Raw genomic sequence first — 22,610 nt, 5'->3', positions numbered from 1 at the left:
TACAGATAACATTGAGCCTGTCCTCAAACAAAAAACGACCACATAGGTCGTCTGTACACGTCCGTATTACGACCGAGTATTACGTTTTGACGTTATGCGACCTCTAGCGGTTGAGTAAATATCGACACTCCGGTGTCACAGGTGAAACAAACTTGAACAAACATGAACAAACTTTTATCTAACACTATCCCTATCCCTAATCCTAACCCTAACCATAATCCTAAACCCGTGTTGGGAAAGCGAGGAAAAAGCCGTTTCGCAAATTAAATCCTGTAATGCGTTCCTTTTCCCCGTAGGGGCGCTAACGTAAATACGTTCTCATGGGTCGTATTCCGGTGCACGTTACATATGACCTGTGTGGTCGTATGAATTGGAGGACTTGTTGGTTTTCATATACTCTCCTGAGTGAAAGTTTTCTGTTTCACCTATCACTCCACCACATCCTGCACTCACCCCGGACATTGCTACTCTTTATAGTGTTTTACCTGCTCTGAGTGAAAATCCCTGTGATCGGCCAAAGGTACGGGTGCAGGCATCTAGTTTCCTCTCATAACACTTTAATTACAATGTGCAGATAGCTTATTTTGTTTCTATGCTCAGTAATGCCTGAAAATATTTCCTAACCCATCTTTAATCCATCAGAGGATTATATTACATTTCTGTCTCTGTTTGTAAAGGAGCCAAGTTCAGTTTGCTGCTGATCTGAGCTCATAATAAATCTAAATTTTGTTCTCTTTATGTTTCTCTTGACGTTGACAACATGACAGGTATTGTTCATTGCTTTGCTGTCTCTCTTGACCCAAAGTTTCTTTTCCACTCGATGACCTACCATAAAGTTTTGTACATCACTGAAGCCTGTTAAGTGTGAGTCTTGAGAGGAGTTACTGTTTGGAAGACAGTTGTGAGCTAATTGACTTTGAACAGTCGGTTGACGTTAACATATCAGCAGAATGTTTTGCTATAAAGGCTTTTAACTGAGTCTAATGACTGACACTTAACAACACTGAGCTTGGAGGTAAATAAGTCAGCATTAAGTGTGTTTTTGCAGCGTAGCTTTCTTAAATTGCTGGGTCGCTCCATTTGCAAAGGCTTTGAGTTTCATATAACAACTTTAAATTTAAAAAAGGCTGCCGAATGCGGTTGCTGTGATCAGAGAAGAACTTTGTATTTTGAACAACTTTAAAAGTTGTGACATGACGGCTATCACACGCAGATATCAAATGGTGCACAACATCTGAAAGCCATTTTTCTTCATATGGTAATTAAGAAACTGTACAACAACTATTAGTGTGTGTCAAAAATGAAATATTAGGTTGTTATTCTTTTTGTTGAAGGGCAGGAAGGCAGACTTTCTGGGAGAGAAGTGGAGACTGTTTCAACTTTGTCCCACCACAAATGTATATTGTATTACAGTCTCAGGTTATTGAAAAGTTGCTACTGATGCATTTGTGTGTACAGCAGAGTATAAAGATTTTGTTTGCCCTTTTCGGAGGAATTCAGTCTCTGTTTTAACTCCCTCTGTAGTCAGTAATCTAATAGGACCATATATTTACAAATAAATCCCACAAACATGAATCTATAGAATAGAATAGAATCATTTTATTCATCCCCAAAGGGAAATTCAATATGAGAAATTGTCCTTCATTCTCATAAATATCCATCATAGCTCTGCATCCAGACTTTGATACTAGGAGAAATGTCTCATTTGACCTTACTTGAACAATCGCAGAATCAATTTCTAGTTCAGTTCTGCAGGACTACATGTTGATATCCCTTCTGGCGTACATGAGACACTTACTAAGACTCTGTGGGATGGTCAAGTGAGTGTTCCATCAAGTGGGCATCCTCTTTCCAAGGTGTTTCGCTGATCGGCCCACGACACCTCCAGAGGGTTTAGCAGTGAATCCCAGTGTCCCAGGTTCACCCCCTAGCTGCCATCTACTCACTTGAAGGCCCAGGTGGAGTCCTTTCTCTTCACCCACAGCCACTGACTTTCCTTTTCAGCAGCTCTGGAGAGGTCCTTGATCACCTGCCGATGAGCCTTCCCGGGTACTCCAATCTTCCGGAGAAGCCTGGATGTCGAGGTGGCTACGAACCCTCTGCAGCCTACTTCAGCTGGTTAGACCCTCACCTTCCAGCCTCACTGTCTTGCATCGGCAGCGAGCTCCATATATCTCAGCTTCTTGTACTCCTCTACTGAGCTCTCCCAGGGCACTGTGATCTCGATGATGTAAACGAGCCTAAGCGAAGCTGACCATAGCACCAGGTCTGATCGCAGGTTGGTGGATGTGATCTCAGGTGGAAAACAGGTTTTGGTCCAGGTCTGCCAATATCTTTGCAAGCCTGTCTCAACTCCTCTGGATCTGGTCTTGATGTGTTGAGACAGGCTCAACCCTCACCCTCCTGGACAAATGTTGTTTCTTGCCAACGGGATGACGTGGGTGGAAGGGCATTGACACTCATCTGCTGCCTTTTCAGCACTGCTGCCGGGCACTTTAGCACCTGGTTTTGCTGCCAGGTGTAACAGCCAAGGGCGTAATTTGCACCGGGGATACGGGGGTCATGACCCCCGCAAAAATCACGTTCAGCTAATGTAACCCCCATAATATAATCACATTTTTCCAATGTAATAAAAGCATTAATTATCTTGTTGATTTTTATTATTAATATCATTTGCCAACAAAACAGTAGTAAGTTTAATCATCTTAATGTAACCCCCCACACCCCCACCGAATACTTGGTATCACCCAACCCGCGGCGCCTCCTCTACGTAACGTTCACTTTTCCCTGACCCTGTATATTTGGCATGGATGGAGACAGCAGAGCCGTTAAGAAATGAAAAGAGCGCGAAAAGGACAAACAACATTTCTTCATTGTTGGTTGACACCAACAACTAAAAAAAGGAAATATCTTGACCAAAAAGAGGTAAAATAGCCTACCTGTCTTGTTAAGTTAGCTGATGATTTGTGACTGGAGTTGGTTTGAGCTTGTCCTGTGAGGTACAGCCAGAGAGTGTCGGGGATGTACTGTTTAGGACCAATGTCAGTTTTCACTGAATTGTAACTTAAAGGGCTGTTTGCTGACTTTGCTCCAATACACAGTGATGGATGGCGGTGTAGTTAAACTACATTTCTCAGGGGACGTCACGTCGCTATTTTCCACATCAAATATCTTTTCAGTAGTGAAGCTATTTAACTGACCAAACAATGCAATAGCATACACAGAAGCTACATTTTTCCAGGCATTTCTAAATCCTGAAGGAACAGGAATGTCTGCGTCGGCCTGAAGCGGTAACCATGGTGACAACAGACGCTCCTCCATGTGTGTTAAGTATCCACCCTGCTGCTGCAGCAGGGTGGCTGCGGAGCGTGCAGCCGGTGACAGTGACAGGAGGGGAAGAGAAGTACTTCATCTCGTGAATCTTGACAAAATTTGGGAAATACCTGAATTTATTTATTTCCTCAAATTGTTCTTTGACCTTACTGGTCATTTTTAACTGGGCTGATACCATTTTAACATTAACAAAGCATTTTTTTTATACCAGGTTCAAGAATATGATTGCCGAATAGGCCATGAAAGAGAGGCAGGTGACCAGAGAGGGAGAAGCACAGTCGCAGATGAGGAGAGAGAGAGGAGGTGACAGAGGAAGTCCAGGTGATGGAGGATCATCAGGTGACCAAAGAGAGGGACAGAGAGCACAGGGAAAGGCAGTAGAGGAGGCACAAATGACCAGGTAACATACCTTAGCCCTTGTACTGTGTTAGCTTTCTCTATACATGCTCCACGCCAGAATAGAGGTGCAAGCTGCACTCCAGTGTGCCACCCTGTATTGTGTGATGTATTGAGTGTTGCCATGAATTGTGCATAAGACATTTTCTGTTTGTACTTTAGTTGTGTCAGTACAGTGATGCAATTGATTAATCTTTAAAGTTCTTGATTTTTGTTTTCATAGATAGTTGACATAAACCCAAAATCAATTAAGTGGAAGCTGCTACGGTCTTGCTAGCTAGTACTTAAACACAATAGGAATTAATTGGTCATTGTTGCATAAATACATAAGTACACAGCTGCAACAACTTCAAGTAAATCACCAATGTATTTCTAATACAGACATGCCAAATTACCACGACTCCTTTTACAAAAGTAAACGATTCAATAAATACCAATAAACAGGCACAGAGTTTAACCCCCCAATGGAAGACCCAAAGTTACGCCCTTGGTAACAGCCTTGGGTGAGGCTGGTCTTGCAGCCCACTAAGATGTGTTTGAGTGTAGCTGGAGTCCGGCACAGCGAGCATGTGAGGTCTTCACCATACCACTGGTTGAGATTCTTGGGTGATGATAGGACATCATAGGCAGCCTTGATGGTGAAGCCTGCTCTGAATGTCTCCATATCCCACAACCAGTGCCTGTACTGGTGGCTAATTGAGAAATACTATCTTTTATAGTAGGCACTATCATCACTGTGCAATTAAAAAAAAAAACACAGTCTTTTACACTGGGACAGTCTTCATACATTTACAGATTTAAATTTGATTTATTAAATACTGCATGGTTTGGTTCCAGATCCTCTGGCAGAGTTCATCTGCCAAAAAAACAGCTCTGAGCGTGTCACTCAAGGCTCTGTCAGAGATGACTGTTCCATTCCTCTGTGCAGGAGTACTTTCAGTAAGTCGGCCTGGTCAGTGAGGAGCGCTAGTGAGTGGAACTCAGTACCTGAGGAGATTAAACAGCTTACAACATACAAGGCCTTCACAAAAAAATTGAAAATGTGGCTTATCAGCACCTACCAACGCTAAAAGACAAGCCTGTTGTGATGTTTTGATGTTGTGATCAAATGTTACATTGTGATATGTTGTGATGTCTTATTCTCTCTTAATTGTATAGTAATTGTTACCTCCGCCAGGAGGTTATGTAATCACCAGAGTTTGTTTGTCTGTCTGTCCGTCTGTGTGTGTGTGTGTGTCTGTGTCTGTCCGTCTGTCTGTCTGTCTGTCTGTCTGTCTGTTTGACTGTTAACAGCATAACTCAAAAAGTCATGGACGGATTTTCACCAAATTTTTACAGGATGTCCGGAAGAGCAAGAGTAAGAATCGATTAGATTTTGGAGGTGATCCGAATCACCGTCTGGATCCAGGAATTTTTTGAAGCTCGAAGGACAATTTACATCCTGTAAAAATTTGGTGAAAATCCGTCCATGACTTTTTGAGTTATGCTGTTAACAAACAGACAGACAGACAGACAGACAGACAGACAGACACACACACACACACACACACACACACACACACACACACACACACACAGACGGACACAGACGGACAGACAGACAAACGGCATGGTGGAGGTATGCGCTCTCCGAGTGCTTTTCTAGTTTGATTATGTATCTTATATTGTATAGGTATTGTGTGCCCTGTGCTCTCTTAACAGTTCATGTATGTTATAGTTGTATTTTACTGCTCTTTTATGTCATGACCTGGGGCCTCATTTATAAAGCTTGCGTACGCACAAAACAGGGCTAGAAAGTGGCGTACGCCACTTTCTACGCAAAGGTTGTGATTTATAAAAACAAACTTGGCGTGAGAATGTGCGCACCGGTGCGCCAACTTTGATGCTTGCTTTTGCACATTTTGGAGACAGAGGGAACGGCAGTGCCGGAGGGTGAAGTGGTGAATTGAAACCAGATTGATCTCAAACCTTTATTGTTATCACATATTAGACTTGTAGAGCCTGATAATCATAAACCCTCATTGTTGTAGATGTTCCTATAGTGCGCCGTTCGGCCTACGACTGTATTTGCAGAACTATGTTCATATATCAAACGTCCATCTTCAAATGATATAGAGCGGCGAGTGGCACTGATTGATTACTAATTTGGAAAAGGCATGTGACATTCAGTCCAATCGCTGATCAAGCGGATAAATAGCGGGTGACAGTCGTGCGTAATGTGGCACAATGGATGAGCTGGCATTGCTGGAAGATCACGTTAAGAATGGAGAAAGATTTGGATTTCCTGGCCCATGATGATGACTGGCTAATAAGCCGATTCATCTTTTCGTGTGGGGAAAAGATGGCTGGCAGGGGAAAAGACTGCCAGCCAGCGCTGCGTAAAATGCCGTGAATCAGCATCTTATTTATATACAGATACATTCATGAGTTACTTTGCATTGACCATTCATGGTAAAATGTTGGTATGTTGTGGGCGGAATGTGAGGAGGATCCACATGTGCAATCTTCCAGCTGGTGTGTGATTTATAAAGAAATTGCGTGCAGCTGTGCGTATGCACAGTTTTATAAATCAGGGGCGAAGGGCATACGCCCATTTCAGATTTTTGGCGTACGCAAACTTTTAGTATGGATCCTACGCAATGTTTTATAAATGAGGCCCCAGGGGACTACAGATGTAAACTAGCCTTCTGGCTAATTCTGGCTTTTTTTAACCATGTGTGATCATTTGTTTTATGAAATTGCATTGTCCCCTTTCAAATAAACTAAACTAAACTCTGAAAGCACGATATTAAGATTTGACTTTATATGTTAAATCCAATATGTGCTACCTCTTTCAGTGAATAATGTCAAAACAACACACTGCAACATTCTGACATTTGGAGGAGGATATGATTAAATCTAAACAGCTGTTCATGTATGAACAAAGGGGAATATCACACTAAGTTGAGCCTTTTGATTGCTGTCTTGACTTTCCTATTATCACTTATCATATATCTCATAGCCGGAGCTACCGTGTTAGATCTCAGCTTACATCTTCACAAGCAGCCCGCTCCTTTAACGCTGATTCTGTGCTCAATATTTGCAGGTGCAGCTTCTTCTTCACTTCGTCCCCTCCTCTCCACATTTCTTTCATCTTTCTTATGGTCATCATCTGAGGAATTCTTCAAAGCGTTTTTAGGGACTGCGTTTGCTTCTGCTTTACTGTTATTAATCACCAGCAGAGGCGAGGGTGGAAGCCGGAACCACCGTTGAGCGCCTCATCTCCACATAAACAACTCGGAGTGATTTTTTTTTTGCCATCGACGCCCCGTTTTCTGGTGAGAATATTCTCTCTATCTGCAGTTTTAAAGCTGTCTGTGCTGTAGAGCAACAGCAGACTTGATTGAACTACGCTGCTCAGTCGTTTTATCCATTTGGGGTTTCACTGACAGACTTTATTTCAGACAGTTGCTGGTCTGTATTCCTACTCTTGAGATGTTGAACTTCCTTGCACAGTGTCTCCTGTTTTGCCTTCAGCTCTCGAATTTCATGGATTGTCACTGTTTTGCAGCTGTCCTTTTCTCAATATGTTCTCTTAACCGAGTCCTTTTACTTATTCAGATCTCACTCGATGCTTCGCACTTGTCAGAAACTCTTCTGCTGTTGTTGTTTTGTTTAAAACACAGCTGCAGCTCACTAATAGCAGGGAACTGTAGCACAGGTGCTGGATAAAAGAGTTGATGATTTTCACTCCGTATAGACACACTCATAGAGACTCAGCCAAGAAGACATTCCTTTGCATCATCACTAATAGGCCTGACTGTGTGAGTGCCTGAAGAGAGCGAACATGAAGGGAATAGTTAAAGCTTCATCTGGACCACTGGGGATGCTTCGTACCAGAGCGGGATGGAGAGATAAAGGAATGAAAAAAGTTAATCACCACAGTCAGGATCAATTCACAGCAGCCTCAATAAAACTCCATCACCACCTTTGAAGTCCATCAGGAGAGAAGGAGGAGTGTCTCTGCTTGTGGTTGCCGGCACACGTCCTCGCAGTAACTTTTTCTTACACTGCTGAGTGCTGAGGAAGTCGCAGGCTTGATGTAAAGTTCACTGCAGCGTAGAGAGCACTCCTATCCTTTTATTAGATGCGCTGGGTGACATTTGGAGGGGCCCAGTGTGGCAGGAACCCCACGCTCCAGTAGCTTTTAGCAACAAGCAATTCTGCTGATCGATTGGCCTCTGTTGCCTTGTATTAAATAATCAAAGCACAACAGCCCAGGGCGGCTTACACTATTGCTGGCCGAACTCACCGGGGCCAACTGGTCAACTATAACACCACTCTGCTGCTCACTGACCGAGCTCAAGAGGACGCTGAGGTTTTATGAATGTAAATTTTCATTTACTGTTAACGTTCCAGTGCTGGCTGCCCAGTGGAGTAGTGGTTAGCACTTTCACCTTGCAGCAAGAAAATCCTTGGTTCAAATCCCAGCCTGGGCATGGGATCTTTCTGCATGGAGTTTGCATGTTCTCCCTGTGCATGAGTGGGTTTTCTCCGGGCAATCCGGCTTCCTCACACAGTCCAAAAATATGCTGAGGTTAATTGGTTACTCTAAATTGCCCGTAGGTGTGAATGTGAGTGTGATTATTTGTCTGTATATGTAGCCCTGTGACAGACTGGCGACCTGTCCAGGGTGTCCACTGCCTTCGCCCGAGTCAGCTGGGATAGGCTCCAGCACCCCCTGCAACCCTAGTGAGGATAAAGCGGTGTATAGAGAATGGATGGATTCCAGTACTGGAATATTACTGATCTGTTTCACTGGGATAAAAAAAATCTACTGTGAAAAAGTTAACACAAGAAAAGACTACTCTGCTGTTTTATGCTTTTATAGTCCAGTATTTAGGTTTCTTATATAATGTACGAACCTTGTAGCAAACATGGATGTTATTACTGCGTAATGTGTCGTAAAGACATAAAACAGAAGCCATGTTATTAGATCAAGCAATGAGATCATTCGACAACAGGTCAGAAAAAAGCCTTTTAAGGTTCATGCAATAAACTGCATATTTAAAGGAAAAGAAAAGCAATGTATTGAATTTGTTTTAAAAGCACACTCCATAGATTTTGCTCATGAGATCAGCTTACTAATCAGGAGTATACTGTCCACTGAGGCTCGGACAACAGAAAATAACCTTATTGATATTTTACATTGGCTTCTCCTCACTGGCTCGCTGTAGCCAAATTTAAAATCATTCTCCTCACACACAAAGCTTCTAATAGCTAAGCGCCACCATATCTTAAAGACCTTCTTGTACCATATTACCCCAACAGAGCACTTGGCTCTCCAAGTGCAGGATTACTTATCATCCCAAGAGTTTCCTAAGCCAGATTGGGAGCAGAGGCTCTCCTCCTCCGCCGTGGAAAAAACTCCCTGTTTTATTTCAGAAGGCAGACGCCCTTTCTAATTTTAATTCTCCCTTCATTTTTCCTCCCTTTGTACTTTTTTTGTGTTTTATCCCCCTTGCATGTATGTCTGGCTAAAGAGCTGCGTGTTTCATATCTGTAGTTGCCTCACTAACTTTCCCAGTGTTAATTGTTCAATGATCGAAGGGTCAGCGGTTTGATTCCCGTTCTCGCCTAGTCATGTGCTGTTGTGTCCTTGGGCAAGATGCTTTACCCGCCTTGCCTCCAGTGCTGCTCTCACACTGGTGTATGAATGCGTGTGAATGTTGGTGGTGGTCAGAGGGGCCGTAGGCGCGGATTGGCAGCCACGCTTCCATCAGTCTGCCCCAGGGCAGCTGTGGCTACAAATGTAGCTTACCACCACCAGAGTGAGAATGTGTGAGTGAATGAATAATGGATCCATTGTGAAGCGCTTTGAGTGGCCAAAAAAGCGCTATAAAAATCTAATCCATTATTATTATCTCTCCTTTTCACCCCTCACCCCAACTGGTGGCAATAGATACCTGCCCTCACTGAGCCTGATCCTGCTGCAGTTTCTTTTCTTGTGAAAAAGGTGGGGGTTTTTTCTTCCAATTGTCACCAAAAAGCTGCTAAAAGGATTTTTTTTTTTTCATTTGTTGGCTTTCTTAAGGTCTTCACCTTACTGTGTGAAGTGCCTTTAGATAGGCTATGTTGTAAAGTGGTGCTACATAAATACAACTGAATTTAATTTAAATATTGTCATTAATTAATTAGATTCTCGGACTGGACCTCTGACTTTAAATTTTCCACACTGGGTCTGCAGATTGGTGCCTTTATGTTTTAGTTGTACTCAGTGAAAATGGAAACAGACATTAACTCTCATTTTCTGTTACTGATTGACTCAAAATTCACTTAAAAAATGAGCTACATTTGAACATGGTGTGTAATAAACATCTTTGTGCAGAGTTTCCTTTTCTCCATACTAAGAGCTAACATTCTCTTGGCCTCTGTTGCTTTGATTCTTCCACATGATGTAAACATGTCAACTTGTGGTTGTGGGTGGAGTTTCATGCTGTAATCTGGCAAACTTCCCGCTACAGCTGGAGTGCTGCTGAGGTGGGCAACAGGATCCCACTGTTCTTTTACATACTTAATAAATTTGTCATGGGTGAGTCATTTGAAAACATTTGGTGTCAGAGTTTCTCCACATGATCTGTAATCTGTTTTTTCAAAGTGTGTTTTCTACTCCTCCAGAAAGTAAGGCCATGGGCAAAATATTAAATTGTTTTAAAATTAATGTCTCTATTTCTTAATCAGAAAATATAGGATGATGAAAACATTTATATAGATCTTTTAAAACCCACCATGTTCACCTTACAATAATAAAATGTATCCTCTACTTCGTGTCCCCACATCCGCGTAGAGAGGAATCCTGAGGATGTGTTGCTCTGTGTTTGCGATGTATTTACAAAACCACGGTAATTATTTCAACGGGATTTAGGTCTTAATGCTAAGCCAGGCTAAAAATATCCTGACTTTGTTCCTTAGTTAACACACAGGCATAAGATTGATATTGATTTTCTCATCTCCTTAATAGAAGAACACGATTGAAATTGAGTTGTTCCTTTACTGTGCCAAAACCATATACAGGATTCTTCGGCTATGCTTCACATGACTTGCTTTGAAAGAAAACCTCAGAGTTTTGTTTGTCCGTTCTGAATTCAGCTCAGCTGGGGGATGCTGTCTAAGGAAATATCTTACTTCCTGCGGACCCTTTTTTTTGACATAAAGATCAAAATCCTATGTGAGAGATAAAAAAGAGAAGTTTTGTTGCATCCTTGCTTTTGAGATCTTTCCTGCGGGATCAGATAGAGAAGCTTCTACTGTTATTAGATCTAAGGAGACCAATGAGCCTTGTTTTTCAGTACCTCCTATTTTCCATGTTTGTGTGTCTGATTCAAGTAATTTGCTCAGAGAGGCTGTACATGTACATCTGAGCAAAACCTCACGTAGTTTGTGTGTTTTTGACAGCGGAATTTAATTGTCAGGATTTCATATTCTCCTGTATTGCTGCACCTTCAGTGACTTCTTTCTCTCCTCTCTGTCAGTCATTCTCTGTCCCCCCTTCTCATCTTTCTCTGATTCATTGTCTCTTAATCCTGTTTTGCGCACAGGTTGTGCTGGGGGTTTTTTTCATCTCCCTCACTTCCTTTGATCTCCTGAAGCTTAAACCTATTGTGAAAGAGGAAATGAGAAGAAACGCGGAATAATCCAGCATTTCAGGCTCATCCTTTGCTCTTTCCTCTGAGATCAGCACGATACCGCAGAACAGAAGGGCTGAGCAGTTGAGCGAGGACGGTAAAAACCTCTCTTTTCTTCTCGGGACGTTCGCCTGTCATATCGAGACAAAGGGCTAACAGCTGTACTGAGACACACTCCCTCGACATTAAGTACTCTGTGCAATTATCTGCAGTAAAAGACAAACTCTATTTTCCCTTCTGGGTGCATTTTGTCCATCACTCATTCTCGCAGCTCTCTCCCCAGAGTTTGGACTCACAGTTTTTCAGTGTGTTCCAGTGAGAGGGAGGTTTAAAAATAATTAGCCAGCTTATTTTCACCACAGTTTAGAGGATTTGTAGTGTTTCTGCTGATGGGCAATATGCAGGATTGTGAGCAAAGAAGGTCTGAAATATTACAAAAGTAAAAGTAATTCGTGATTACCTCTGTAGTACCATTATTTCTATCAAACATAGTTGGAAAAACTTACAAATCATACAAAATAAAACCCATCAGTATAAAAGCCCAACATTTCCTAGTGGATTTAAACAGATCACTCTTTTGGAAAATGAACTAAAATGGCCTGTGTTACTATGGTGGATCCCCAAATTCCTAACTACACTGATTTTCCACTGAATTACAAAATGTCGACTTGAAGAACACCTGCTCATCTGCCATCAGAAGGTCTCATTGTTTCAACTCAGCTAAGCTAATTAAACAGATATCCTTGAGCGAGCAGCACAAATGAGACAGAGAAAAATGTGTGCTGTTGTGCTAAACTGTGAAGTTGCTGCTGAGTACAAGTGAAGGATGATGAAGCGCAGACCAGCTCTCTGTGGATCTTTGCTTTGTGATGGAAACGTGCAGAGGAGCGGGGAAATCTTTTTTTGCTTTTGCAGCGAACAGGGACGTTTACTCGACGTATGCATGTGTGCTAAGCCAGCCAATATGTGGAGATTTTACATTCGTCTAGAATGGATGAGTGAACTGAGGCCGAGTGCTGCTTCCTCTAACAGTCTTCCACATACAAAAAGCAACTAAACATTCATAGAAGCATCAGCTGCACTCGACTCAACAGCCTCATTTCAAGAAGCGGAAGGTTGTACTCAAGTAAACATTGAAGACTTGCACATATAAAGGTCTTGCTCTGTGAAAAAAATAACCTAAGAGGACCTGTAAAGCTTACTATTTACATCATGTTTGATTATTTGCCCAAAAACTAAAGCGTAAAGCTGATGCTGGGTGATGATAATCTTAACAGAAACTCTAAAAAAAAGGAATAAAAATATTAAATCTATATAAAAATAGAGAAAATCTGGCAAAAAGACGCATGAAAATAACAGCATATCTGTAAAATAGTAAAACACATTCTTCTGTGACTTTAGATATTATAGTTATATAATAATTATATAATATAATTTAACAAAACATGGAAAATGTGTAAAATAACAATTTAAAGATGATTTACCATTTTTCTATCTTTGATACACATTTTTTTCTTTAATTAATGGAAAATATCTCTAAAATATTGATGTTTTTGTGAATTTAAATATGTTAAAATAGTGCAATTTTACAAACTTCAAAAATTACTATGATTTTTAAAAATACATGTTTTGATGTGGACACTTTGGTAAATATGAATACTGTGATTTTATTAGATATTAGGCGTAATTGAACAAAACTGTCTAATGACAGCATTGAAAATGCACAGGTGTTAAAACCTTTTTTTCCTTTATTTTTACAGTGTACAGTAATGACTTGTGTAAAGGGGAAAATGTGAGCTTTGCTCTGGCTAGAAGTGAAATATCATTGTCTTGATCAGTTATTGTCACATGATGGGCAGCTTTTAAAGCTTCATTTTATGTGAAACAAGTTCCCTAATACCAGGCCAGTTTCAAAAATATGGGATTTAACATTATTAGCTACAAATATATTTGTAGAAAATGAAATGTGTTTTTGTTGTTGCTGCAGTTCTGTGATGTTTATGTGAGACATCATTGAGCTTGAACGTATAGTATTGCATAGATGTAAATGTGTAGTTTTCCTCTTGTCATTCTCCCTCATAAAAATTTGATTGCCACTCAATAAAAAAGAGTGTGCGTTTGTGGTTATGAGGCCCTTCTGTTTATTCCTGTGCATTGTGAATGTATTGGAGTCATTATTCCAACTTCATGGATTTTGAAATCAGCAGAAGAAAAAAATCTAATCTGAAACCTCAAAAAAATGAGCATGCACATGTACACAAAAGAAAGAAGGCTCTCAAAACAAACCAACCAAAATCTTACTTGTTTATCTGGATTCTGTGCAGGTATTGATTTCAGTAAATTCTTCCCCATTGCAGACAGAGCACACAGACAACACATCCGGTGCTAATTAGGCCTCAGTGGTAGTGAGAGCATCTCTTCACTGCACTGCAAAGATTGTTTTCATTTTCTACACGTCTCTACCAGCCCAATTGCCACCATAACAGAAATTTAGACTCCTTCCAGCTCCACACCCTGCGAAGTATGGGAGTATAGCGGCAGCTCACATGAGAGATGAGTGTAAATGAGAGGAAGAATAGATGCAGGAGTCCTTCAGCCAAAAGCACATCGATTTGCCACCCCTCACAGCTCTGACTACCTCCTCGCTGCCTCTGATAAATGCTTTTCCTCATTTTGGTTTACCGTGCAGTTATGCAGGGCGCATGCAGGGTGAGGCCCGCAGAGCCGCGTCAATACACGGTGAAGTATGCATTCCCCTCGGCCATTTTATTCCTGAGTTGTGGTCAGTGGGGGTGAACTTCAAGAGCACTCTGTTGTGAAATTTCATTTCACGCTTTGTGTGTCTATTGATTTTTATTGGTCTTTAGACAAAATCAGTCAAGATATTGTCAAAAGGCCAAGTCCCCTCTTCACTTGTGTCTCGAAAAAAGACAGGAACAGATTTTTCTTTTACAGTGGATATGTTAGACGACTTTGAAAGTGTGTGTATTTGTGTGTTTGTTTTGCTGTTTGTGTAACTTCACCTTTACTCTTAGAGGCCTGAGTCTCCGCCTCCTTTGGCGTTCGGAAGCGCAGCGGTTCGCTCAGTGGGCTCGTCCCAAACATGCTGATGGACTGGACATGCACGATGTAGTCTGTCTCTTCCTCCAAGTCCCATAATGCACAGGAGCGTGTGGTGGTGTTGACTTCCTGGATGAATCGCAGCATGCGCACGTCTTTCTTCTGTTGAAAGAAGACATATAAGACACTTTATGTGCAGCAGATAGATACTGTAGATGTTTGGTCCTGTGATCTCAGACTGCTGTGTACACTGAGTGTAAAATATTCATCACCCACAGCAGTGATCCAGTTTGGCTTTGAAATCACACATAACTGGCTATGTAGCTAACTGGAGGAACTTCTACAATGGAACTGAAGTTTCATATAACAAGTGTGGTTCATGTTACTGTTATATAAGAGGGAAATACACACATTATCTTTCTAGCCAAGACTTAGATGAGAGGGTTTATAAAGCCCTTTTGGCTGTACACTAAATGTGAAGCTGGAACCATGGCATTAACACTGAAAGCAGCGGGAACCAGCTAACGTTGCTCTGATTAATGTGTACCCAAACACATTAGGTGCTGGGAGATGGACTTTCTCGCCTTTGGACAACTGATGCCAACACAAATTAACATGAGCTAAGTGTCTGGCTGCAGTCTCATATTTAATGGACAAAAAAAAAGATAGCGAGAAAGTGTATTTCTCCATATTCCCAAACAGTTAAAAAAAAGAAAAAAAAAGAACACAAACTGTAAAAATAGGAGCAGCTGTTATCTAAGTTTTGCAACACATATGGTGAATGGATGAAAAAGAGTTAAATTAGTTACATGTATCAAAAATAATTGCTATATAGCTAAATGTACAGTATTTTTCTGTGTAGTTACTGTATCTTTGGAACAAAAATAATATCAGGTGTGTTATTTTTTGTTTTAAACCTTCCTCTTCTTCAGCTACCACTGCTAACCCACACTGACCCTGCAGCCATCGTCCTCTATCATGTCACTTCCATACTGTGAATCCCTGCGTGTGTCTGTAAAACTATGAGATGGCAGCTTGTTCCATGTTTAGTAATGCTATTAATGTGGGGGTGTGAACCAAGAGAAGTGTGTGTGAGTTTGCATGTTCACTTCTCTCCTTTCACATGGCTGTCAAAGGATGTCAGAGAGTGGGCAGGCTGTCCGACAGGATCCAGCGTCCTGTTATGATTCCCATAACGCATACTGACTCAGAGTAACACACTACAGAGAACCTGATATGGCAGGAAACAACCTGTGACAAACCACAACTCAATTATTGTGTGCGTTTCCAAGGCCTATACATGCGTAAACAACTGTATCCCCCTCCCTGGTGCATTTACATATATATCTACTATGTGTTGTATCTGCGTTGTGTTACTCACCTGCTGTGTGATGGCAAACCCAATGACAGGGTCTCCCTCGGGGATGTCCCATGACACCACAGCAGAGTTTGCTTTCACCTCTTTGATGGTCACATTGACAGGAGGTGACAAGCTATCTGCAAACACACAGAGAGAAATAAACGCTTGTTTTACCTTCTGTGGTATTAGGCAGGGGAGAAGCTCTCTTCCCACTGGCTGCTGAAGTGGCCATCAGTGTGGCAGGAAGCCAAATTCAGTGGTGTGAATAAATGGCTGAGCTGAATCCATTATGTAAGGTGGAATTCATGATGGAGTATAGAAATTGAAAGCAGTTCCTCAGAGACTCAGTAGACTCTGCACTATGTATGCTGGAGAGAGAGTCCATGTAGTCTGTGGGGTTACATCAGTCTCATCATTCATAATATTATAACCAAGATTTGAAAGGTTGACATGTTTGGAAAGTGAAAACTCTGCTCAACATTTACCATTGTATCCTATAGTTTAAGGTTTAAATCTGTTCAGTCATGCAAGCAAATATCTCAACAGGTACTGACTATTCACTGGATATCTGTGACACTGTGGTGAAGAAGAGAGAGACACAAGCTAGTTGCTGGTGAGTGAACTTTATTCTTCTCTAGCCACACACAGAATGCCGCCAAAACAATGTCAAAAACAAACTATGGGGGTCTCAGGCACACCCCCTAAACCACCACATCCAATGGGTGAGAGAACCACTGTAACCTGTACACCACACAGTCCCCCCTGAACACTCAGAAGGGAACATGGCATGTAAATTAACGTCTCAACGGGGGCCTAATAGGCCTCCCATAGCGGCTGTGCCGGACCACCGTCGAGTCAGTGGAAGGAACCTGCAAAATAAGGTGCTCGTCAGAACAGTGGGCAGGAACAACGTTGTCCATTACAGGATGAGGAACACAATCAGTACGATCGTACAGAGCCGGAGTCCGGGAAGTAGGACGGCCGCGACGAGGAACCTGGCCCAGCAACACAGCCTCGCCTGCCACTGGATAAGCAGGCTTGAGTCGATCCACAGACACCAGCTCTCTGCGCCCGCCCACATCCAAAACAAAACCTTTGGCACCGTGCTCAAGCACGCGGAACGTACCATTGTAAGGAGGCTGGAGGGGCGAGCGGTGGGCATCGCGATGTACAAAAACAAAACGGGCAGACATGAGATCTGTAGGCAAAAAGACCCGTGGGAAACAGTGGTGCATAGGGCCTGGGGCTAAAGAACCACCGGACGAAAAGGGGTCCACCGCAGAACGGAGACACGGAGCGGCTGACTCCAGCAAAAACTCACCCGGGACCCGGACCGGCTGGCCAAACACCAACTCCGCAGAGGACGCGTTACGATCCTCTTTGGGAGCCGCGCGCAACCCGAGCAGGACCCACGGTAAGCGATCCACCCAACTGTCACCCACGAGCGTAGCACGCAGGGCTGCCTTGAGCGAACAATGGAAACGTTCACACAACCCATTAGCCTGAGGATGGTAAGCCGTAGTACGGTGTACTTGCACCCCCAAGGAACGTGCCATCCCTGACCAGAGCTCTGAAATAAACTGAGGGCCACTGTCAGAAGTAACGTCTGACAGTACACCAAAACGGGCCACCCAAGCAGAGAGGAAGGCACCAACCACATCGATGGATGCAGTGGAGGACAGGGGAACCACCTCGGGCCACCTGGTGGTCCGATCCACCATAGTGAGCAGGTGAGGGAAACCTTTGGAAGGCGGCAGGGGCCCAACTAGATCCACATGCACATGGTCAAAACGCCTGGCCGGAATTGGAAAAGGTTCAAGAGGGGCTTTGGCATGCCGGTGCACCTTGGCACGCTGGCACGCAGCACAAAATGCCGCCCACCCCTTAACGTCCTTACGAAACCCAGGCCACACAGAACGAGAACTGACCAGCTTAACCGATGCGCGCACACATGGATGCGAAACCGAATGAACAGTCAAAAACGCGCCGCTGCCAACCTGCCGGAACCACAGGTCGAGGCCGCCCTGTGGAAACATCACACAGGAGTGTAGGACCCCCTTCCTGCAACACAACCTCCTCAAGCTTAAGGCCTGAACCCGGATCCCCGGGCTGTTCGGCGGCCATAGCTGAAAAATCCGTCCTGAGGAGCACGGGGCAAACGAGCACGCATGAAAGACAGTCCGCAACCGAATTGGACTTCCCCACGACATGACATATGTCAGTAGTGAACTCAGAAATGGCCGCTAGGTGACGCTGTTGACGTGCCAACCAGGGTTCCGTTACTTTAGCAATGGCAAACGTCAGCAGCTTATGGTCCACATAAGCTGTAAAAGAGCGACCTTCCAGCAGAAAGCGAAAATGCTGAGTAGCCAAAAACAGGGCCAACAACTCACGGTCAAAAACGCTGTATTTACATTCGCAGTTCCGTAACTTGCGGCTAAAAAATGCAAGAGGCTGCCACGTGTCTGCCACCCGCTGCTCCACAACAGCCCCCACCGCTAAATCAGAAGCATCAGTCGTGAGGGCGATCGGATCACTAGGGTCAGGATGAGCTAGGAGAGCTGCATTAGCTAAAGCAGACTTAGCCCCCTCAAAAGCAACAATCCGGTCCGGAGTCCAGACGACAGTGTCAGTAGCTTTCCTGGAATGCAAGGCATCATAAAGCGGCTGCAGGAGATGAGCCGCACGGGGAATGAACCTATTGTAGAAGTTCACCATGCCCAAAAACTCCTGTAGGGACTTGACCAGGCTGTGGCGGGGGAAATCCGCCACAGCCTGAACCTTAGCCGGGAACGGAACAGCGCCACATGCCAAAATGCGATGACCCAAAAGATCGATCACCGGCATCCCAAACTGGCATTTGGCTGGGTTGACAATTAGGCCGTGGGCATCCAAGCGTTGGAAAACCTCTTTGAGGTGCGCGTGGTGTTGTTCCAGGGATGAGCTGGCCACCAAAATGTCGTCCAGATAGACAAACACAAACTCTAAGCCGTGCAACACCGAGTCCATCAACCTCTGAAAAGTCTGCACTGCACCTTTAAGGCCAAAGGGCATATGGAGGAACTCAAAAAGCCCGAACGGGGTGATCACCGCCGTCTTTGGCACATCCTCCGCGCGCACCGGGACCTGATGATAATCGCGCACCAGGTCCACCTTAGAGAAAACTGAGGCACCGGACAACCGAACCGAGAAATCCTGTATGTGAGGAATAGGGTAACGGTCTGGTGTTGTCGCATTGTTCAGATGGCGGAAGTCACCGCACAGGCACCAAGAGCCGTCTGCTTTAGGCACCATGTGGAGGGGCGATGCCCAGGGGCTGTTAGAGCGTCTCACAATCCCCAGCCTCTCCATGGTAGCAAACTCCTCCTCAGTGCAAGCTAGCTTTCCCGCGTCAAGATGCCGCGCGTGCACAAAAACCGGCGGACCACTAGTGGGGATAAAATGTTCCACACCATGTTTAGCAACTGTGGAGGAAAAGGCAGGAGTGGTCAAGGACGGAAATTCAGCTAGGAGACACTGAAAAATATCTCCAGATGCCAAAAAACTCGCGTGCATCACCGGCCCCCCTCCCCCGGCCTCACATGGAACAGTGGCAAAAGTTACAGCGTCAATAAGGCTGCGGTTAGCAACATCAATTAACAAACTATGAGCACATAAAAAAATCAGCACCGATGATTGGAACAGTCACAGAGGCAACTACAAAGTCCCATTCGAACTCACGTCCATGGAAACAAACAGTTGTCCGTTTCGTGCCAAAAGTCTTAATCAGTGAGCCGTTAGCTGCGCTTAGCAGTGGTCCACCTCCACGGTCCGACCTCCCTGGACCGGTGGAGTGCACCAAACTCTTCTGAGAGCCAGAGTCAACCAGAAAACGCTGTCCTGACAGAGAGTCTTTAATAAATAGCAGCTCACCTCGTTCATCAGCACTCACAGTGGCCACTGCGTTTCCCGACACCTCAAACGCACATGGGGGTACACAGTGCTTTGCTTTGTTGCCAAACCTCCGCTGGTAGAAACACAGGGGACTCTCACGGCGACGAGTCCTCGCGCCGACTGCAGACACCACCTCCGGGTCCTCCACCGTCCTCTGCCGGGCCTCCACCGCTGTACTCTGCACTGCGAAACGTCTGGTAGCCAACAGGATCCGGTCAGCTTCTTCCACCAGGCCGCGGTAATCGCCGGCGGCCAGACGAGGAGAGTTAGCCAAAGCCGCTCGAACTTGTGGTGGGAGCTGTCGCAGGAAAATGTGCGGGAAAAGGAACCCGCCATCATCCGAACCCAGGAGAGACAGCATATTGTCCATAAGGTCCACGGCTGTACCGTCCCCCAAACCAGGCAGGCTGAGGATTTTATCCACTCTCTCGGCCGAGGAGAGACAGTATCTCCGCAGCAGGAGCTGCTTCAGAGCCGCGTACATCCCGCTCTGAGGAGGGTTACGGAGTAGTGACATAACCCTGCGAGTGGACTGCTGGTCTAGGGCCGCGACCACCAGGTAGTACCTGGAGACATCTGCGTCCACACCCCGTAGATGGAAAACAGCTTCGATGTGTTGGAACCACGACGCTGGGTCGCTGTGCCAGAATTCTGGAAGCTTAATGGTGGCCGGGGCAGCGGAGAACAAAGCCGGCTGTGGGAGCTGGAGAGACGAGGAGGCCGAATCCGCGGCCGCAGTCGAAGACGAAACACTCTCTTCTGCCGGTTCAGTCATGCTCAAATCGGGGTCACCAATGTAGCGAAGAAGAGGGAGACACAAGCTAGTTGCTGGTGAGTGAACTTCATTCTTCTCTAGCCACACACAGAATGCCGCCAAAACAATGTCAAAAACAAACTATGGGGGTCTCAGGCACGCCCCCTAAACCACCATGTCCAATGGGTGAGAGAACCACTATAACCTGTACACTACAACACTAAGAGGATAAAGCCTACTAAGTTTGAGCCACTGACTTTTCCTCTGGTGCCACGAGAAGGTCAGAGTTTCCAATTGTTCTAAGAAATATCTCAGCATTTACTACAATACCTCATACGCATCTAGGGACTTTCTTTATCCAGCATCATCATCTGATCTTCATTTTTTGACCACTTACCTTCAAAACAACAGAAATCAACCTGAGCTGTGCATTTAGTAAAAGATAAACATACCAGCACACCAAACTTACACAGTGAACACGGTAAACAGTTTACCTGGTAAATGTCAGCATCCTAAATATGAATGTCCTGAGCCTGATCCTTAGCTCATCTCGGATCCGATCAGAGCAATTTTTAGTTTATCAGTACTGGCAAGAATCTAAGCCTGATCCTTTCTTTACATCTGCTGTCACACAAGTGTTGTATATTTGAATAATTCACTTAATATGTACAACATTGTCAATGAATACTTGATGATTTGATATATAAATGTGACTGTTTTTGTTGGCCATACCCTGATATTGCTGATATTAGGCTACAGTAACAGCCATTACAAATGCCACAAGACTATGACAACATCCACAATAAGTTATTGTAGTACATGTGCTGGCCAGACATCACTAAGCCTCACAGAAAACTTTGTCATGGTGCCCATTGACCAGCTAAACCACACAACCTCACAATGCTCTCTGCTTCCCATCACAAACCTACCCACTTCCTCTGGTTGCTACAGTGTCATACAGTAAGAGGTATCACCTGACAGCGCAAACAGGTACTACAGATAATCTAATCTACAATACCTGAAGAGTGTATTATGTAAGGACATTATATCAGTTCGGCAGATACTAAATTAAGATTAGGGCTGGACCCGAATATCCGAATATTCGTTCGCTACGGCACTATCCGGATATTAATTTGGTATCCGAATATCCTGTGATCACATAAACATATACACATATGTCTATAACATATACACATATGTCGATGTGATCACCCCTTCCTCCCCCCAGACGAAAATATTCGGAGCTCATCTCTTCCCTGCGCCTTCGGCCCATTTCGGCTCATTCCGCCGTGTTCTTCGGCTCATTTCGGCTCCTCCATTCGTGTTTGTAAACACCACCCGAATGGTCGGGTGGCTGCCGACTCTGAAGCCACGCTTCACTTCGTTGCATAAACACAAGACAAGATGCTGAAGACCGGTGTTTGGGAATTCTTCAGTTTAACTAAGGACTAAACAAGGGCAGAATGTGGACCCGGGAGACCAGACGAACGGATCTGACTACTCGGGCCGTCTCTGCTGCCGCTGCCGCATGAACCACATGAATGGATCCGAATATTCGGGCTGTCAAACCCCCCCCCCGGTCAGACGTTACAGGGCGGAACAAATATCCGGATATTCATCTTTAATAGGGCCCGAATATTCGGAGGTCAGAAACCACTATTTGGGCCAGCCCTAATTAAGATACTATTAAATGACTTGATCAGGACATTCGTAATGCTAATTTTGTCAATCTGAGCATGTAGTTAAGCCCCTCTGTGCTTAATTATAGCATCACAGATATGCTAGCATAGCTGTAGACTGTTAACTCTTTCATACTTGTTTGACATGAAATATTAGCAATGTTACAAAACGAAAACAGGGCTTTTCTTGCTTAGAATGGATCTTTGGAGTCTGAAAGTACAGTGCCTTGTGAAAGTATTCGGCCCCCTTGAACTTTTCAACCTTTCACCACATTTCAGGCTTCAAACATAAAGATATAAAATTTTAATTTTTTGTCAAGAATCAACAACAGTTGGGACACAATCGTGAAGTGGAACGAAATTTATTGGATATTTTATACCTTTTTAACAAATAAAAAACTGAAAAGTGGGGTGTGCAATATTATTCGGCC

The 22,610-nt window shown here is 44.1% G+C and overlaps 1 protein-coding gene across 4 annotated transcripts in view; it reads right to left on the bottom strand.

Annotated features, from left to right (window-relative positions):
• fndc5a (fibronectin type III domain containing 5a) overlaps window positions 1–22,610 on the bottom strand; it is a 53,092-nt gene that overhangs the window by 7,399 nt on the left and 23,083 nt on the right. For all 4 annotated transcript variants that reach the window (XR_002595616.2, XM_022192428.2, XM_022192429.2 and 1 more), the window contains 2 exons: window positions 15,835–15,950; window positions 14,417–14,615 (listed from right to left, as the gene is read on the bottom strand). Coding sequence is in view for 3 of the 4 variants with exons in the window: in XM_022192428.2 (XP_022048120.1) it covers window positions 14,417–14,615; window positions 15,835–15,950 (315 nt within the window). In the remaining variant the exon portion in view is untranslated. The remainder of the gene's footprint in view (window positions 1–14,416; window positions 14,616–15,834; window positions 15,951–22,610) is intronic.

Source organism: Acanthochromis polyacanthus, chromosome 1, assembly GCF_021347895.1.
Source record: "Acanthochromis polyacanthus isolate Apoly-LR-REF ecotype Palm Island chromosome 1, KAUST_Apoly_ChrSc, whole genome shotgun sequence".
Lineage (NCBI taxonomy): Eukaryota > Metazoa > Chordata > Actinopteri > Pomacentridae > Acanthochromis > Acanthochromis polyacanthus.
The sequence above is the reverse complement of the archived record's forward strand: the minus strand, read 5'-3'. Positions and strand labels throughout refer to the sequence as shown.